This window comes from Apostichopus japonicus, chromosome 15 (assembly GCF_037975245.1).
Source record: "Apostichopus japonicus isolate 1M-3 chromosome 15, ASM3797524v1, whole genome shotgun sequence".
NCBI lineage: Eukaryota > Metazoa > Echinodermata > Holothuroidea > Aspidochirotida > Stichopodidae > Apostichopus > Apostichopus japonicus.
The window spans coordinates 4412060-4430252 of record NC_092575.1 but is presented as its reverse complement, the minus strand read 5'-3'; the positions used below and the strand labels follow the sequence as shown (position 1 = coordinate 4430252).

The 18193-nt window shown below is 37.3% G+C and overlaps 1 protein-coding gene across 5 annotated transcripts in view; it reads left to right on the top strand.

The window, feature by feature from the left end:
- The window catches only part of LOC139981326 (calcium/calmodulin-dependent protein kinase kinase 1-like), an 89710-nt gene that overhangs the window by 37346 nt on the left and 34171 nt on the right, over positions 1-18193 (top strand). For 3 of the 5 annotated variants that reach the window (XM_071993656.1, XM_071993655.1, XM_071993657.1), the window contains 3 exons: positions 4279-4543; positions 11840-11933; positions 16307-17048. In XM_071993656.1, the coding sequence (XP_071849757.1) occupies positions 4444-4543; positions 11840-11933; positions 16307-17048 (936 nt within the window). In that variant the 5' untranslated portion in view covers positions 4279-4443. Of the gene's footprint in view, positions 1-4278; positions 4544-11839; positions 11934-13345; positions 13544-13592; positions 13740-16306; positions 17049-18193 lie in introns of those variants that run through there. The other 2 variants (XM_071993659.1, XM_071993658.1) reach the window with 2 other exon arrangements.

The window sequence follows — 18193 nt, the reverse complement described above, 5'->3', positions numbered from 1 at the left end:
GTTGCACCTTACAGTATTTTTTTCCCAAACTTCCCACTGACAGCAGAAATCATAAATTAAATCTTTGTCGAGATGGCTGCTGTGTTTCTCTTGTTTCTTTGAATGTATATATATCATTGGAAGCTATATCAACTGTAAAGTGTCGTCAGGTTAGCTGAAATACGGCCAAGTACTCGAATAGTACGAGCCTAAGGTTATAGATTAGTATACAGTAAGTTTGCATGCAGAAAAATGTTAGATCAGTCCTGCTGCATATGAGTGTACTGCACACTACCCTATTCAACCTCACAACAAACAAATCATGAATATATTTATTAGGACAACTTTGTGTTTTATAGATATATACAGTTATAGACCTACTTTATGGTCTAAATATGTTTCAGAATGTACCATTTGATGTAAACACTTTTAATTTTTCTGTAGGAGGACCCAACATCTGCCCCCCCCCCCAACATACTGTACATTGGAATCTACTTCAGTGAACCAAGGGATATACCCCTCTTATAATATCCTTCATTCGCATCTGCATGCATGGCCCTTCCACTAAAGCATTGTTCCTATATATACTTAAATCAGTCGATGGAAATTAGAATTTGGACCCCCCTCCCCCACCTTTGATATTGTGTGCACTCGCTCCACTGCATAGCCAGCAGTACTACTGTACATTAAGTTCTATATATATCACAAATTTACTGGATTGGAAACGTAAAAATCTGTCACGGTTTCGCTATATTTATGTTGGTGTTTACATAAGTCTGTTTCATGTTCAAATCTCTTGGCAGTTTGCCAAGTCTCCAATTTTCTCAGTTCAGTGCAAAAGGGTGTTTTCTTTAATCAGTAATTTGGACTGGTTCCAATAGCTGTCCTTATACTTTTCTACGTTGGTCCTCTCTACTGTCATAAGATGAACATATTACATCACACACTTGAGGAAAACTCCAATATTGCATGACAGGTACCCTGATGAAAAGAGACAAAATGCATGCGTGCGAACTATGTACTGTATGTATATAAAAAAAAATATAAAAAAATTAAAATGGAGACATTTGTCAAAATTTTCAGGAATTTTTTAAATTCAGTTCAATTTCAAAATTATGTGTAGACAAAAGACAATGTGTACAGGTGTCTGGTATACTAAAATTAGTATGCTGTACATATATATTAGTACATATGTACAATATGATGAATACTAGAAAGAACAAAGCTTGTTGATCAAAGTAGTAATTCACAAAGAAAAATAAATAACCTGAAAGTACTGTACTACAGTAGCAGAGCAAATACTTATTAAAGGGGAGATTATGTCAAATATTACAGTTTTATAGTTGTTTGTTAATCATTTACCACAAATTATGAAAGCGGTGCTCTGTGTTTTGTGCAGTAATATATCATTCTTGTGAAAAGATAAACATTTTAAAGGTAACCTTTAATGTTAGGAAGTAATAACATTCATGAAAGAGTTATGTTGATGTTTAAAGAAGAAGCAGCCAAAAAAAAAAAAAAAAAAAAAAAAAAAAAAAAAAAAAAAAATTGATGTTTGTGTTAAAATGAACCTTTCTAGATTTTAAACATTTTAAATTGCTCCCTCACTTACCTGTCTTCTTACTACTGCTGCACTCTACAAATAACAATGTATGAATATTCATTAGTATTCATTCATATTCTTATTCATTCATATTCATTCATACACATTAGTTTCTGATAAAGAAAATGTGTTTTGTAAAAAGGAGTGTCTGCAAAGCAGATGATTGAGTTTTTCAAGAATGCCACTTTCATTTACAAATTATGACGCAAAAGGTGGACATTTTAAATTTTTTCCAGTTTTGTTGAAGTTTCGTCTTGATTCGTAATATATTATCGAAGAAAAGAAAATATGAGTGAGTGATGTTTCCATAGCTATCCCAGTAGTCAAGGTATTCACCTATAAATTATGCTAACTCTATGGAATGTTCCTTTAACACTGAGTTGATGATGTCGTCAGTTCCTCAGTGTAGTTCCAAATGTCAATGTTAAATCCATTGTTTTATCAATTCTGATAACACAAACTAATACATATTTTTCTATTGAAAACTATAAACAACAGTGAATCTGTGGATGACAATTTTGGCGCCATTTGTCCTTGAATAATACACAACTCTTGTTAAACTTAAATGTCATTTGCCAATTGATGTAAATGTCTCCTGTTTTACCATTGAGTTTTGTGTTGCATCTGAGGTACTGACCTTCAGGATGGACATGTGTGTTAGACTAATGACTCCAGTCACTTCAGTTGTTTAACCCCAGCTATTTCTCGGTTATAATCAATTTTCTGAAGTATTACAAGCGGTATAAGAAATGCAACCCGGACAGCTAAGTATTGTAATGGCTTTTAATGGTCTAGCAACGGCTTTTAATGGTCTACGGCCCATCAATATTAATTGAGTGCCTAGACCCAAGTCATCCTGTATTAACCCAAACACAATACTGTATGCACAGCTTTAATGCTTGAAATATACCTCAAAGCTAATTTAAATTCCACCAATCTCTATGAATGTGATTCATAAAGGATCATGTTCTATACCCTATCACAAAGTTAAGCCCACATGATAATATTTTTTTAATTTTCCCTCCTTAACTTCCAAAACCGGATGTGTGTTTTTCCTTTATTTTTTTGTATGTACAGCTCACTGACCGCTAACATGGAGCGATTTGAAAAGTAGAGAGAGAGATAATATATATATCGTAGCAGGCAATCGCCTCGGCGACTGCCAAGTCGCATCGAACAGCAGTGACTATAGAATATTTAATAACCCTCTTAGATTCGGTGCCAAATGTGTTTTGTCCCGAGTTATTATACGGCAGCGTAGCTTTTAGCCGGCTGACTTGTCTCCTTGGCGGATTCCTTTTCGAGTTTCCTGTCAATAGCTGACTTTCCGACGACTGACAACGAGGACGAGTAAACTGTTTTTGTTGTCAGCATAAGCTTTGCCAGCATTTACATTTCCTGTTTGGATTTATGGAGCCAAAAAAAAAAATACTTTGAGATTTCTGATTGTTTGCTTTATTGGTCACTTTCTGCTCATGACAAGGATCATAAAAATTGAGTAAAAAACAGGAAAGGGTTCTTTTGCAAAGAATCTGGAGAAATGCCAAAAATTTGTAAATTGCTACTAAATGTACATATACATTGGAGTACTGTACTGTATTATACTGTAGTAGTTTTTAGGTTGATAGCTCGAGGCATGTACTTTAGGATAGGATAAGACAGTCTGTTGAAGGGTGAGTTATGTTAGAATGTTGTTAAAATGTTGGTATAGTATTCAAAACTAAAGAGACAACATAATGAGAAAATTTGAGTGCAAATTATTTCTAGAGCTATTTGTTTATTTATATCTTGATAAATGATCTGAAGCTGGTTACTATGTACAGGAAAAGAAGGATGCCTGTTTTTTTCATCTCATGTGCTTGTTCTTGACCAACCAATCAAACCCCCCCCCCCACCCACCCATGTACCCATCTTCGTCCATTCCACCACAAAATAGATTGAACCAATAGAGCAAACTGTTTTACTTTGTCAGTGGTTTTTCGAGGGAGTTCTTGCTTTACTGCTGTTTTGGTGTTCATCTATTGATGATGAACGTTTAGTTTATTCTGAAAGTCATTTCTTAAAGTCTCTTGGCTTGGCTTTTAATAACAAGTGACAATGCATATCGTGAGAATCTTAGCACGTCACCAGACCATGTCGAGGATAGGTCACGGACCGTCCCTTTAAAGTGACGATAGTCACTTTAAATGATCCTAATGTGTACTAACACATATCCATCAAACTTTAAAGAGCTAGATAACTACTAAAAAGTGATTAATCATACTAATGTTAACACCTGCAGTTAGCTAAGTGTATGTACTGTACTGTAGCTTGCAAGTCCTCAACCAAATTGATACTGTACTTGCAGCTTACCGATGGTGTTCGTCATGTGTGAACTTTCTTGTTCATAATCAATATTGAGTGTCACTGTATTGTCCACACAGATCCATCATGTACAATTTTCACAATGTAATTACATATTCCTTAACTGGGATGAAAAGTCTTAATTCACGTCTTTCCCAAAATGTTAAATATCGTTCAAATATACGTTTATCATCATCTAAATGGTGTTTAAAAGTAAGTTGGCCTGACGTTTCGATCCTAGCAGGATCTTCTTCAAAGGCTAAATGACAAGTAACAGTATTACAGAAGGGACAAAAACACGCACATCTAAATGGTGGACAGCAATCTTTGCTCTCTTCTTTTCAATTTTTTAGATTTAGAGACTATACATCCAGTACTTTGACCAAAAGGTTGTAAAAGCCAGCAAAGAGAGGCGAGCTGCTGAAGACTTCGATATCTACCCGATCGCCGCTGACGGATTTCTCGTAACGCCTAGAATACCCTCTTACCTAGTGATTCTTATTCAAGCCACCACATGAATGTGGAACCGAGTGATTTCATTGGTTACCAGTGGGCTGTTCTGGTCTCACCAGGGAGAACCTGAGGCCAGGAGTGAGGCATGTGTTACAATGGGTGCAGGTATGTATGTGTCCCTGCGTCTGTACAGTCTTCTCCATAACTTTTAGTTGCAGTTTATTTCTTCACATCACAGCAGTGAGGTATAGAGACATTTACACGGTACATTTTAATATACAAAACAGAGAGGTTATGACAAAATGACAAATATCATATAACGTAATAGCATAGGGAGTCAAATGTAAAAAATAACTGTCCCCCCTGAGTGGCATTTACTATTATGTAAATAGGTCACCAGGAGGCACTGTAGAGTAAAAGATCTGATGCGACTTGTGTGTGATGGTTGCAACAGTGTCACTAGATATATTTGACAGTTAAAATATTAAAGTCTAAAACTTGGAGAAAACAGAGAAAAATGGTAGCATGCAGATAGACTACAGCTCTAAATCACACACCAGCTGGTCTGCTAACTGAGGCCTTGTCACATTTTGGAGCTCTAGACTTCTAGACAGAGGTTGGATTTGGCTAGTGAGTGATAATGTCCTAAAATATGTCAAGGAGCAATTGTACCACTTCAGAATAATTGATTCGGACGGAAGAGGAAGATCGCTGTTACCTGACAGGTGAGCCCATTGCTGGTTTAGTGCATAATGAATGATAACAATTTCTGTATGTTAGGTACTGTAGATGGGAAAGTGCATGTATTGAGTGGAGATATGTAAGTTATATAAACATATATAAACATATACAAAACATTAAGTTGTTTGCTGTCATGTAACTGCTAATGTAAGTATATACCTAGCGAGAGGGAGAGAGCACATGAGAGTATTTGCTTACATTGAGAAGCGAGAAAAGTGGATAAGAAGAAGAAAAACCTTAAACAGCTTACAGGAATGTTTGATTTTGGTCTATCTTACTCTCTCTCTCTCTCTCGCAAACAACAACTTTCCAGATGGCGCTTTCATCAATCAAACTGCTCAGTGTTCCGGCAAGGTGCAGTTTGTTCTTCAAAATGTTTTTGAAGCACAGGAATTACATTTTAGATTAATTCTATTCTACTCAGGGGAAGCCTGACGAATTGATTGGTCCGTAGGCTTGCTTTCCCCGAGATAGAAGCAAATAAAAAGCGAAAAGGAAAACCAACAAAATCACCTTACCAGATTCCGAAGAGTTTGATTAGGCAGCCGGTTTTAATTTAAGGAGGCTATTTCTTACGGAGATTTATTTTTCGCTTTTTTTTTTCGCCCTAAGTTCCCTGAAAATCTCTTCTTTTTTCTTTCTGGTTTTTTTCCCCCTTCTTCTTGGTTAGGGTTTGTGTTTGGTACACCATCTGATAATTTCAGGGAAAGCTGAGCTAAAGTTGGCTATTGCCCAGGGGTTTTATGATTGGTAAATTGGTTTTATGAGGTTGGGAAGCAATTCATTAGGTGCGAGTAGTACCGTGAAGGAAAAGCAAGACACAGCTGATGGTCGTAATTCTCCACTTACGACGAGTCCACGGCTGTTGGTATCTTCAGTTAAGAAAAAAGAAGAAAGAAATCAATTTGGTAGATTTTACTGGAATATAAAGCTACTCTACTTATACAGTCAAACTCTACTGGAGGGTTGGCTCACAGTTCTGTAATCAAAATCCACACACCTAAACACATTCTGTAGAGAATATTAAAATATAAAACCTTGATTTTGAGGAAATTTCGATAGAATATGATGCTGGAAATCTCTGAAAAATCAAGTTTATTTGATGACTATAGCAAAGTTTTATTTTAACAAAATGGAAGGAAGAGTATAAAGACCATTTTGCATCATTTAATTTCCTTCTGCAAGGGAAAAAAAAATCTGGATGACAAAAATGTTGAACTCTAAAAGGGAATATTTTTGAATGACTTACAGTAACTAAATATTTAAAATTCAGTTTGTCTAAATGTAAATCCAGTGTACATTTAATCTAATTTCCCCATCATTACTGGTAGTTTTTGGTATTGGTAAAACTGTTATTAACTGAATGCAAAAATAATGTTGCGATAAACGTACAGGGTTGGCTGTTTTAAACATACAGTGACTTAATAGGACTCTCCAGCCATGCCTAAAATCAACAGAGGGCGTTGTCGTATTGGTCCCATATGTAGATCCAGCTGTGTTCGCCACTTGTGGGTGCTAATTACCACAATGTGCATATTTTGGAAATATGTCCAGAAAGTATCTTCAGTGTATTTTAAGGATTGTAGTTTTCTGCTGAAATTTGAATTTGATTTCAAACAAACAGCATACTGTACATGTGATGAATATTCAACATTTACTGTACATGCATCAACTAGCAATTTAATTTGTACACAGATTTGCTACATTAAGTGTTTGGCTGTAGCATGTAGGTGTTACAGTAGTTAAATCATGGAATTTGCATGTACACCTTATTCAGTATACTAAAATGGGAAGTTTAGGTTTGGTTATCAAAATTATTGTACCATATGTTAAAGTAGCATTTTTAAATACTTTGCTAGTTTTAACCTAATTATCACTCCAAATAAGATTGCAGTTGATCTAAGTACAGCCTATATACCAGCTTTCTTCACCGGATGAGCATAATTAAGACAGTCTTTTTGAAATGTTTCCAGTTTAAATTCTGTCGCACGGACGCTACAATTCCAGAGTAGTTACTGATCACATTGCATGCGCAAGGTCAAATCATGAAATAGTGAAGAAAATTTGGAAATTTTTCTTCAATTTTTGAAATGAATCATGTCAATTAAGTCAGCTAATAAACAATAATTTGCATCAAATATAGTTCATAAGAAATTCTCCAAACTTGACTCAAATTTGTGTTTTATATTGTTACCGCACTCCTCTTCTATTACACCTTCCCATCTACATAGCCTAATAAAGTCTGGTAACATTTTAGCACTGCGCCCCATTGACCCTCCTCAGGGTCACCGCCCATCACCTTCTCCCGAATCTTATCATTCGCAAAGTATAGCAGCCTATTCTGGTCGATAGTCTTTCTATCCTTTGAATCACATTTTTTTTAGGGACATTTGCACAACTCAACTCAAATATGTGCTTTATATGTTAACGTCGTTACTGATAGTGTCGACGGATTAGTTGTCTTCAATTTACGAACAGAGGCCAAATTAGAAACAAGAAAATGGGGACAATATTATGGCTGCCATGATCTCTGCCTTCATGAAATGAAACAAATATTGACCAGCTTCATCTCTCATTGACCGAAGAGAAAGATATGAGCCTCAGTGCATGGCAAAACAGCTACTTAAGTAATTACAATGTAGTAATTATGTATGTGGATCCCTCCATTACACCCCATCAGATGTGATTAAAATTTGAGAAAAAAAGGTGAAATAAAATAGTTTTCATCGCTCTTCTTCCTGCATGAAATAGGCATACAGCTTCATTGCCAATCATCGGCATGTGATTTGGCAATGAGATTGTGTGGATTTTACTGTGCAGTGACTCTCACAGTGTCCAAACACCTTGTCAGCAATAGCCGTAGTGATTTTACGCTCAGTATAGAATATCGACAACGAGTGTAATATTTAGTTCTGAAGATAAGCTACTGTAATCAAAGAATGCATGAGTCTGTTGTCATCATTAGCATCAGAAGGGAAGAATAGAAATTACATGGGATCGGACGTTTTAATTTTCAAAAGCAGATGCATGTTTTTTTAACAGCTTTGATGAGATCTATCTGGGTGCAACTCTTTATAATTTCGGGAAAGATTATTGTATGGATATGTGCCATAGGAAGAAGAATTGTGGGTTCACAGAAACAGGAATTTTGCAGAAAATACCCTCTGTTCATAACATTTGTCTAACTAATTACTTTAATTAGCAAGCTTGTATAGAAGTTACAGTAGAACAATATATTAGGTATTTTTGGAATAGAAGAGGTAACAGCAACTGGTGTCAAGAGCCAGGTCGGAGCCAGCCTCGACAATCACGTCACTCACGCCCCTCCCCCTCCTCCCTCCCCTCCCCTCTCTTGAACCTTCATTTATAAATCCTTTAGTACTTACTGAGAATACGTTCATAATTCCTTATTTCCTCTGCCTATTAATTGAGCCCTGACCCTGTGGATGTAACCTCCCTTCCCCCCCCCCCCCCCCCGACCGGAACTGTTAGGCAACATGGAAATGTTCACATGTAATCATTGGTTCGTTTTATCAAACCCCTCTTCCTTCAGGTAGATTTATTCTTGTACTAACAAAAAACTCAGCTTGCTGCAAGTTTTACCCTGTGCTATATGTTCATTTCATATTAAGCAAGTTAAACTTGGTAAAAATGTGACAAACTTACTTTATAAGTTAAAATTAGTTGGTGTACTATACTGGTACATTACAGTACAAGTGAAATTTCTTGCCTGTCAAAATGTTGACATGAATGTGTAACATCACATGATAGCTCTTTTATTCCTGGGTATATTACCATTTGCTCGAACCCACTTATTAATGCATCTTAAAATGGACGTCGGTATGAGCTGAGATGCAGCAAAGAATATACCCAAGAGGAGGAGGGGGGGGGGGGTTGGGATGGGTATAAAGCAAGAAACAGCAATTAAAAGAAAGTGCATTGAAAACAACTTTAAAGTTTGGACAAGAATATTTGTACAAGATGGTCATATTAACCTTCAACAAAAATCCAGCATATATCGGGCAGATTATTCGAGGCCATAATGCGCCGAATGTTGTTTTTTCTCCCTTTTCTGCTGTTTTTGCCCCCTGCCTTATAAGGTCATGATACTGTGGAAATGGTCGAGGCCATACAAGGTCTGTATTTGTCTTAACTCCTTTCCACTTTCATAAATTTACCTAACAAATGTCAACTTTTTATACCGTCTCCATGAATTCTGAGGCCTTTTCGAAGGGTAAACCGCCGATCTCGTTCGATTTCTCATCTCTGGTTCTCTCTAACCCTCAAACCATGTTACAGCTATATTTGTAGTGAAGTCTGAAATTCATCACCCATGAGTAAAAGCAACAGTCATCAGGGACATTCTGAAAAACATTTTTTTTAAGGCCAGACTAAAAAATGAGAGATGGAAAATGGATAAGAAGATAAAAAAAAAGGACTCCTTGGAGCAATTTTTTTTTCCTTTTTTTTTTTTACAATAACCTCCAACCGAACTCATCCAGAATTAGAAATACTGTTTGTTTTGTAAAAACAAAATAACACTTTTGTCTACTTGTGTTCTATAGCTAAGTTTTTAAATATCTGGCAACAAGTTACATTGCTTGGGATGATCTTGTTCTGCAGGCTAATTTTAGCATGTTATATTTGTTTAAAAAAGTCTTCTTTTCAAGATTTTACTGTACAGTGGATTACTCCCTCTTTTGCAATATGGAATGTTAACTACAATCTTTCTCTTCAATTGTATTTGATGGGAAAAGTTATGCTAAAGAAAAAGAAAAAAAAAAATGAACGGTTGCTCTTTAATCCATTTCTTGACTTGTTGAAATCATTTTAGTTGGAATTTGCTGATTCATGCACTTTTGAATTAAAATATCTGATAACATAGCAGTTACTTGAATGGGTTTTTAATCAGCTGTTGTAAATATATTACAAACATAAAATATAAAACTGAAAAGTCGAACACAGTGCACACCCCAAAGGCCTCCTTTGGAAACTTAATTTTTTTTTGGAAATTTCTATCAGAACTCCCACACTTACTCTAGTTTTTAACAGTATACACAGTCAAATATTGTACAGTACTGTACCTCTCATTGACACCCACATGTTTTCTCCTTGTTTTTCATCTCATGAATTTTTTTACTTATTTTGCATAACTTTTATCACTATTATATTTATATTTATGTTTTTTTTTTTTTTTTTTTTGGACACAAGAGGGGGGGGGGGAAGAATTTTTTCAATGGTATAAATTTATGTACTGTAGCATTGAATCTTCAAAATTTGCCTCTACTTTTATGATGCAGCTGTGACCTTTACCAATATCCCTTTTACAATTACAATTTGTCATTAATTTTCATTGTCGTTTTTTAAAAAAGGGGAAAAAAGGTTCCTAATACGTGAGAGAATTTTATGTAATGCAGAATTTAAATTGAAATGTTTGTCGCAATTTTATATAGAGTGGTACTGTACGTAATGTATCACACACTAAATGACTGAGACCATAATTCTCCATCTTTGCCGTTGTATAAAGTGAAGTTGAATGGACACTTTGAGATGATTATATTTGTCAAAACCATGAGAAAAGGTTAGCTTTGTCTGATCCATCGATTTGTTTAGTCGAGAAAAAGGTCAACGATGGTAAAAATCTGGTGTCGAGCCGTTCGATCGTTCGTTTGTTCGTGATCGTCACGCAGTTTCACTTCTGTCTGGTCAAATGATAGTGAGCTGGGAAGAATCACCAGGGGCCAGCTAGTTTTGATCCGAAGAGTCTTTCTGAAATGTCAAAGTTATCTGGAAATTTTAAGATATCTTTAGTATTAAGTAGTTTTGAAATTGCTGGTAAGTTGGGGGGGGGGGGGGGAACAAGTAGAAACCAAAAATGGCAAAACATAATTGTATTTTGTTTTCTTTTGATATATGTTCTCAGAAGCAAAGGAAAGTTCATCATTATTAATTGAGAGTGAATTAAAATGGGTGGATTTTTAATCAAAAGAAATTTTCTCGTAGGGTAAGAAAGAACAACAGCCTTGAACAAAGTCAAAAGTCGGAGGAGGAGGATCCATGAGGGAATAAAATTATGTAACTTTTATATCATTTCACTAATTGCAATCCTCTAAAGTTTATTACGCATAATTAAAATGTCTCATTGGTAGAGTGAGTGATCGAGGATGTTTGTACTCTTTTAGATTTGTTTTCACAATAAAGGAATTCAGTTTGGTTAAATTTAAGTGAGTTAAATAAACGAGACTTATGCCAACCTCAACATTTTATGTCCCAGACACTTGTTCTTGTTAGTATTAGTATTGCTTCATTCCTCTTTAACCTGTTCCTTTAACATATGCACTCCAATCTTCCTAGCCCAATAAACTGGTAACATTGTTGCCCGTCCTTCCCCCACCCCCCCCCGGTGGGGTCACTGGCAGGGGTGCCAGTGACCCCTCTCGAGGTCACTGCCCGCTTCCTTTAGAATCTATGTACACAAGACTCTCATTGCGTTCTGGTTGTCAAGGTGGGCAAGTATCTTGGTTTACAAACTAGCCGAACCAGTAAGTTTTGAGGTATTGTGTAAACAACAACTTTGAAATTTTCAAAAACTTTTAACTTTACTTATAATATCGTATCAAATGAATTGTGACCATAAGCCTGTAATGACTGGGATTTTGGTACACAGTAGGATGGAGAACTGACCTAATGAAAACCCTTCTTTTGTTTCTTTACTAACAGGGAGCAGTACCAAGTTTTGTGACAAATTTCGGAGCAGTAAACCTTCAAATGGAGAAGGTGAGGAAGGGAGTCCTGTGGACGAGGAGGAGAAAAGGTACGACTTAACTATGCTTGCAATGAAAATGCTCTTTGAAAATGATATATTTACTTTTCTCCTCGCTTACCTGTCTCCCCATAACCTTCGCACCTTGTTCTACCGTGCCTAAAATGAACTGGCAACCTTTTAACACTGCGCGCCCTCTATGACCGGCTCCTCCGGTCAATGCCCTTCCTTCTCATTCTACCATCCAAAGTGCCAGCATGGGGCGATTTTTCGTCCGGTTTTTCCTGATTGTTATTTGTACGGAACTGTTACTCTTTGAAGATGATATCAATATCCTGTACCTTTTATTTCGTTTGATTTGTTTGCTTTTGTTTGTTTTGTTTGTTTCACTTCATTTGTTTTCATTGTTTCTTTTTTTAAATATTGTTTTGTCCTTTTTCTTTTCTTTTTTTGTCCTTTTTATTTATATATTTTTTATTTATTTTTTCTTGCTTTTCCCCTCAATGATGAACAAACAAAAAGCAGAAGAAATGTTGAGAATGAATATAGTCATCCCAGAGCAAAAATTGATCCTTTCAAATATTTATTATGATACAAAACTTTGTTAATATAGTTCTATTGATTTATTCATAAAGTGGCTTATAAATCCTTTGTTATTGACAGTGTATTTTGTTTTACATCTTGGACAATGTCATCTTGAAAGTCTTCACTCCTGTTCAAAACTTCAGCAAGCATTTCTGATCGCCATGACGAAGAATAGAAAAGCTTGGATGTTGGAGGTGGAGAGGTGCATGTTGGGATAGTGTCTATAAAATAGAAAATTTAATTTTGTTTCCAACATGAAGTGCTATTAATGATGTTGTTAGAGAATATGTGTAGCGCAAATTTTCGAGCTTTCTAAGCGCATCTATTGTACAGTATAACTAGCTGTGTAAACAGCCATAACTCATATCCAGAAATCTCTATGCACATATTTTGTCGCAGACATAAGAGGATGGAAGGAGATTTTGCTACAGTTTATAAATTTTGATCAGTGTATGCATAACAATTACCATGGCGACACACCTCCATTCTTTTTTTTGCTGAATGATCGGGGGGGGGGGGGGGTTGGAGGGAGCTGTTTTACCTAGTCGAAGCAATTAACGTTTTGAAGTTGATTTGTCATGCAGTGATGTACAGATTTCATTACTCGTAAATTTCCAAATACTGTAGGTCACACAGCTCTGGCAGCTATCTTGTTTGGTTAACATCTCTGTGATTGCTTTAAATATATTTATATACTAAATATCTTGTTTGGTTAGTATCTGTGTTATTGCGTTTATATATATTTATATACTACATACAATAAGTTCACCCAATTTGTGTATGCTATATCTGCCTATGTAATATCATCACTGTTAGAAAGATTCAAAGTGCAAAGTTCATAAAGTATTACGGTAGGTGCAGTATGTATAATGTACATCAGATTAGAAGTGTACAGCAACAAGTGGGAAAGTGTTGTGAGTTTTTAATCTTTATACACATGTACAGTGCCTACTTCTTCTTACTGTACTATTACAGCAGGGCTTTGTAACTTTAAGCCACACTATACTCACAGTATAGGGACATTTTTTGTTTATTTTGTTGGAAGTGACTCACTTGTCTATCCTTGTTCTAGCTAGGTAAGTTTATATTATTTCAGTTGTAACTGTATCCTCTGTTATTCGATACTCCTAACGAGCCTGCTACATTACTGTAACTTTTAAGACTTGAGGAAGCAACTTTAGTCCGAGTCTTATCCAATGCGTATTGTAGTTTGGTTCACATCGTGTGTTGTTGGTTGGTGATTCACATTATAATCCAGTCGCCGTGCAGAACGTAAGTACAAATTTTCCGTTAACTACTTGACAAGGTTCGTCCAAAAGTTTATAGCTAAAAGTAAGATGTAAATGAGAGAGAATCACTTAAATCCTTCAGAACAGTGTTATTTGCTGATTGCATTTCTAACTTCCTTCCTTATTATGTTCAGGCCTTGAAATTTGGGTTATTTTAATACTCATTTATGGGTTAAATGCCAGCAGATTTTTTGCTGTTTGCCAGTAGACATTAGGAAGTTCAATACAGTTAACGATAATCAGTTGAAGAATGGTCCTGATTTACATACTTAATGTAAAGCCCGATATTACTGCTAAATTATCAGAACATATAATTATTGGGCTGCTCCTATATAATCCAGGTGCGCAGTAACTGTGTGATGTTTGTCGTAGTTCTGGAAATATCAGTGAGAACATGAGGTTAATTTTTGATTCAATTTAATTGATACCAAATTAAAAAAAAAAATTCTCTGGCAATTTGATTTAATTATCCTTCAGGACTGTAGTCATGTTCCACTCCGCTCATGCGTTTTGTAACCTTCCTGAAATCGCTATATTGGCGTGTCATGAACACAACACGAAACAGAGTTCTGGGCGTGTGACAAATTTTCTAGAGTTGAAATGTTTAAAACATTAGTTTCTAATACTTTATAATTACCTGCTAATTAAAGTTCATTCATGGGAAACTTTCAGATAAGGAATTACCTTACTTTATAATTTAAAATCTTACCACTAGCATAAATATTGGATGCAGGGTTTGGGTATAAAAAAAGAAGTAAAATCTGAGAAGCTGACAACCATTGGGAAACTGAACCGCTTGGGGAAGACAAAACTAAAATCCTTCAAATCCCCTTCAGACTTTGAAGCAGATTTAACTACTTTGATGACAACAACCCTGATGGTAATGCCATTAACCTGTGTATGCTGTCTCCTTCGGTTTATTTCACCAAAGTTTCCACAGAGAAAAATACACAAAGCAAACATGCTCCTTTGGTAGCTGGCTCGTTAAATATTTACAAAGACGGTCTGTTTATTTGACGTTTGTAATGGAGCCTCTGCAGCAAAGCAACGTGTTGAAGCGATTAAGATTCCGAGCTGCTGTTTGCACGCCCCCTATAGTCCTTGAGAAGTTTGGACAGTTTCTCACCGACCGGCAAAATGAATTATATTAAAGAGAAGAAGAAGCCTTCTTCCGCCGCAGTGTGCCGTCGATGTGGCAGGCGGTCTCTGTGTACGTGCAGTCAGTCACTCGCTATCGATAAATGCTTAACGATGGATTTTTTGTGCACATTTTGTTAAAATTGATCGATACGACACGGGTCAGGGAGAGCGAAGTACATCGGGCTCGGCTGTCGACTTCTCACACTTGTGGTCCCCGCACACTAATTTGGAAAATTACAGCCGTAAAGAAGGGAAATGGAATTTTTGTATCACAATTCCCAATTCAATTAAGTAATGTTATTGAATTTATCTGGAACCGGTAAAACACATGCCCTAGCTTTTACAGTCTTGACAGTGTTGTGTTGTACTACATTGTTTACTCATGTGCGGCATGTAGTTGTCTGTACAGTACAGGATATATTGAATGGTAATGGCTTGCGGCATAGTACAGCTTTTATTGACCTACAGTGAATATCTATTTCTATTTCTATATATATATATATATATATATACAATATATACCTCATTGCATTGCCAATAGCAGAGGGGCTACTTGCACAGTTTTATTCAGTATACTACCAAATCAAATATAGAAAATAGTGTAAAACAAAAACATTTGCTTATGTATTAATGTTTTTTTAATAGTTTTTGAAGGACCTCAGGGCCTGGTGCTTGTCAGTTTTATACATCTGTTATAGGGGAAGCTGTACTATTGTAGCTAAGTACCACAGCATGTAGATCTATCATATTAGTTGCAGGGCAGATTGCAACAGCTGCAAAGTCCAGTTTCTTTACTGGATGGTGGCTTTTGTCAGTTTAGCAGGTATACATTGGCAGGGGACCAGCAGACTTACCCAGTTATTCATGTCTGGTAGTCTCCAGGCTGTGTTTTATAGCTTGCCAAAGGACCCTTATGAGATAAATGGTGATTGTGTATGTGTGTCTCTGTGTGTGTGTGGGATATTTGCTTGTAAACAGCCACTAATAAAAATTGTGGATGAACTTTACAATTGGTGGGGAGATACACCTTGATTACAAGGACATTATTACAATTGGTGGAGGTCAAATGTCATTTGAGGTCAACAGAGCTCAGAATCTGAAAGCTTTGGAAATTACACAAATATGTAGTTCACAAAGTCAAGATTGGGGATAACGAAGGGTGTTAACTACGCCATAATGGCTCATTGGGTTTGTGATAACAGATGTACATGTCACTGTATTGAGTTTTATACAAGGAGACTCAACTACATCTTAAGCTATTTCTGAACTCGCAGGTACTGTACTGCATCTACCAACTAAAGGTGTCTTTGTGAGGTTTGCCTTGGTCAGGTTTCTCACCAGACAGCGCGGTGGTATGTCTATGAAGTGTATCATAATTTCTTTTCAAAATGTCTTTCTTTGCCTTCGTAGGTTTGGAAGCCCCCTCCTCTCACAAGGAGAGATCAGCATCGGGCTCGGTGCTACCACGGAGACCGGCATCAACCAGGCTCCGCAGCAAGTTACGGCCGGTGACATCTTGAGAGAGGACGATGATGATGATGAAGCCATGGACACCAGTGAATCTCTCGATAACCAGCATCCTCACACGGCCAACGGGGTGGTGCCGGTGAGCTATCCGGGAGACGGCAACAATTCCAGAGTACTCTTTACAGCCGGGTCCGGCGACGACGAGGACGAAGCCATGGAGACGTCGGGACCCGTCTTCCACCCGGCGTGGACCGCCAGACAGTCGGGAGGCGGCAACATCATCAACATGGACGAGGAGTATTTCGTCCAACAGCAGCAACAGCAGGGCAGGATGCGGTCACTCAGTCATTCCGAACTAACGAACAATGAGGCTAACGGTCGGCCCGCCTCGGGCCAGCTCCCGATCGTGGACACGTCGGGGAACTTTACGCCGCCCGGCGGTAGCGGCAACGCCTCCAGGCATCGCACCATCGTGAAGTGTATGAGCGAGGAAGCACCGCAGAGTTCGCAGTTATCAGTACCAGGAAATAGACCAGTGCCTTTACAGAGGAGGATTTATCCCTCCTTTCCTTATTCCCCGTACGGATCACCTCATTCCTCGCCCAAGGCCTCGCCGTGTGCGTCGCCTAGGATGCCGCGACCCCCCACGATAGAGTCCAATAAGATCGACATAAGCAACAAGCAGGTGAGTCCAGGCACTATCTGCTGCACTCTATATATATATGTATACCTTACCTGTCTCCTCTTTACAACTGCACTGTATCCTCCACAAACCACTTTAAGAGTAGCTAGTTGTTGTGTAAAGACTGTTAGTGCATTTATAGTGAAGCAGTCTGTCTGATGATGATATAAATACCATTGTTCCATTGTAAAATTTATTTAAGGAGAGATGTGTAGGGTTTGGTGAATAGAACACCAGTTTTGGGCGGGTAAAACTCCACTTCCGATCCTGGATCATAGGACTACCACTATCCTTGTTTTACTTGAACAAAGTGATGGAGGGTAATATTAATTTATCATTTTACCCAGGGGATACTAGATGTAGACGACCAGTCTTCCACGAGGACCACCTCCAAAGCTGATTTTCGGGTCGTCTGAACAGAAATTTGTTCGCCTTCAGTCGAGCATTATATATTCGCCTGGTCATACCAGTCTCTGTAACACAACTGCACGCCTCTCTGCCATAAAACCTTATAAACACCTCTACATATATGATATTTCAATGAACAGTGTGCCTTCTGCATGGACCAATAACCCGTGCATGACATATCGAAACTAAAATTCAAATCCATATCGCATCTTAAAATCTTCAAGTTCAAGCCTGCTAAAAGCCAAAATGCATATCTTTCGATCATACATATATGCACATTTTGCATGAAATTTCCCGATGGTTCTTTCATGCACTCGTAAATGCAATGGCGTGAAAAATACCTGGAATTGTGTTTGAAAGTCGGTTTTTTCTAACATCACCGTGAGCTTAATTAAACATCTCGGTGAGAGCGAGTTAATTCCCCTTCATTCGTTCAAATCTCTTTGCATTTAATTTTCCCTTCGCGTGTAATTCCCACCTTCGTTTTCATCCATAGCATTTTGTCCAAACCGTTCCTTCGGTTTCGTGGCCTTGTCATAATTCCTTTTTGACTTAGCTTGTCAAACAAAAGCGGCATGCATTTCTTTCTTCTTCCCTCGCCCGCCGCCTTGGAAAGAATAGTTTTGACGTCCGTCGAATGTAGACTTTCTTACGGCACTTACCGTAAAAAACCAGGTTGTTCCCTTTCGACATTTGTTTTGTCTGAAAGGTTTTATCAGAGGTGATGGGATGAGACCTTT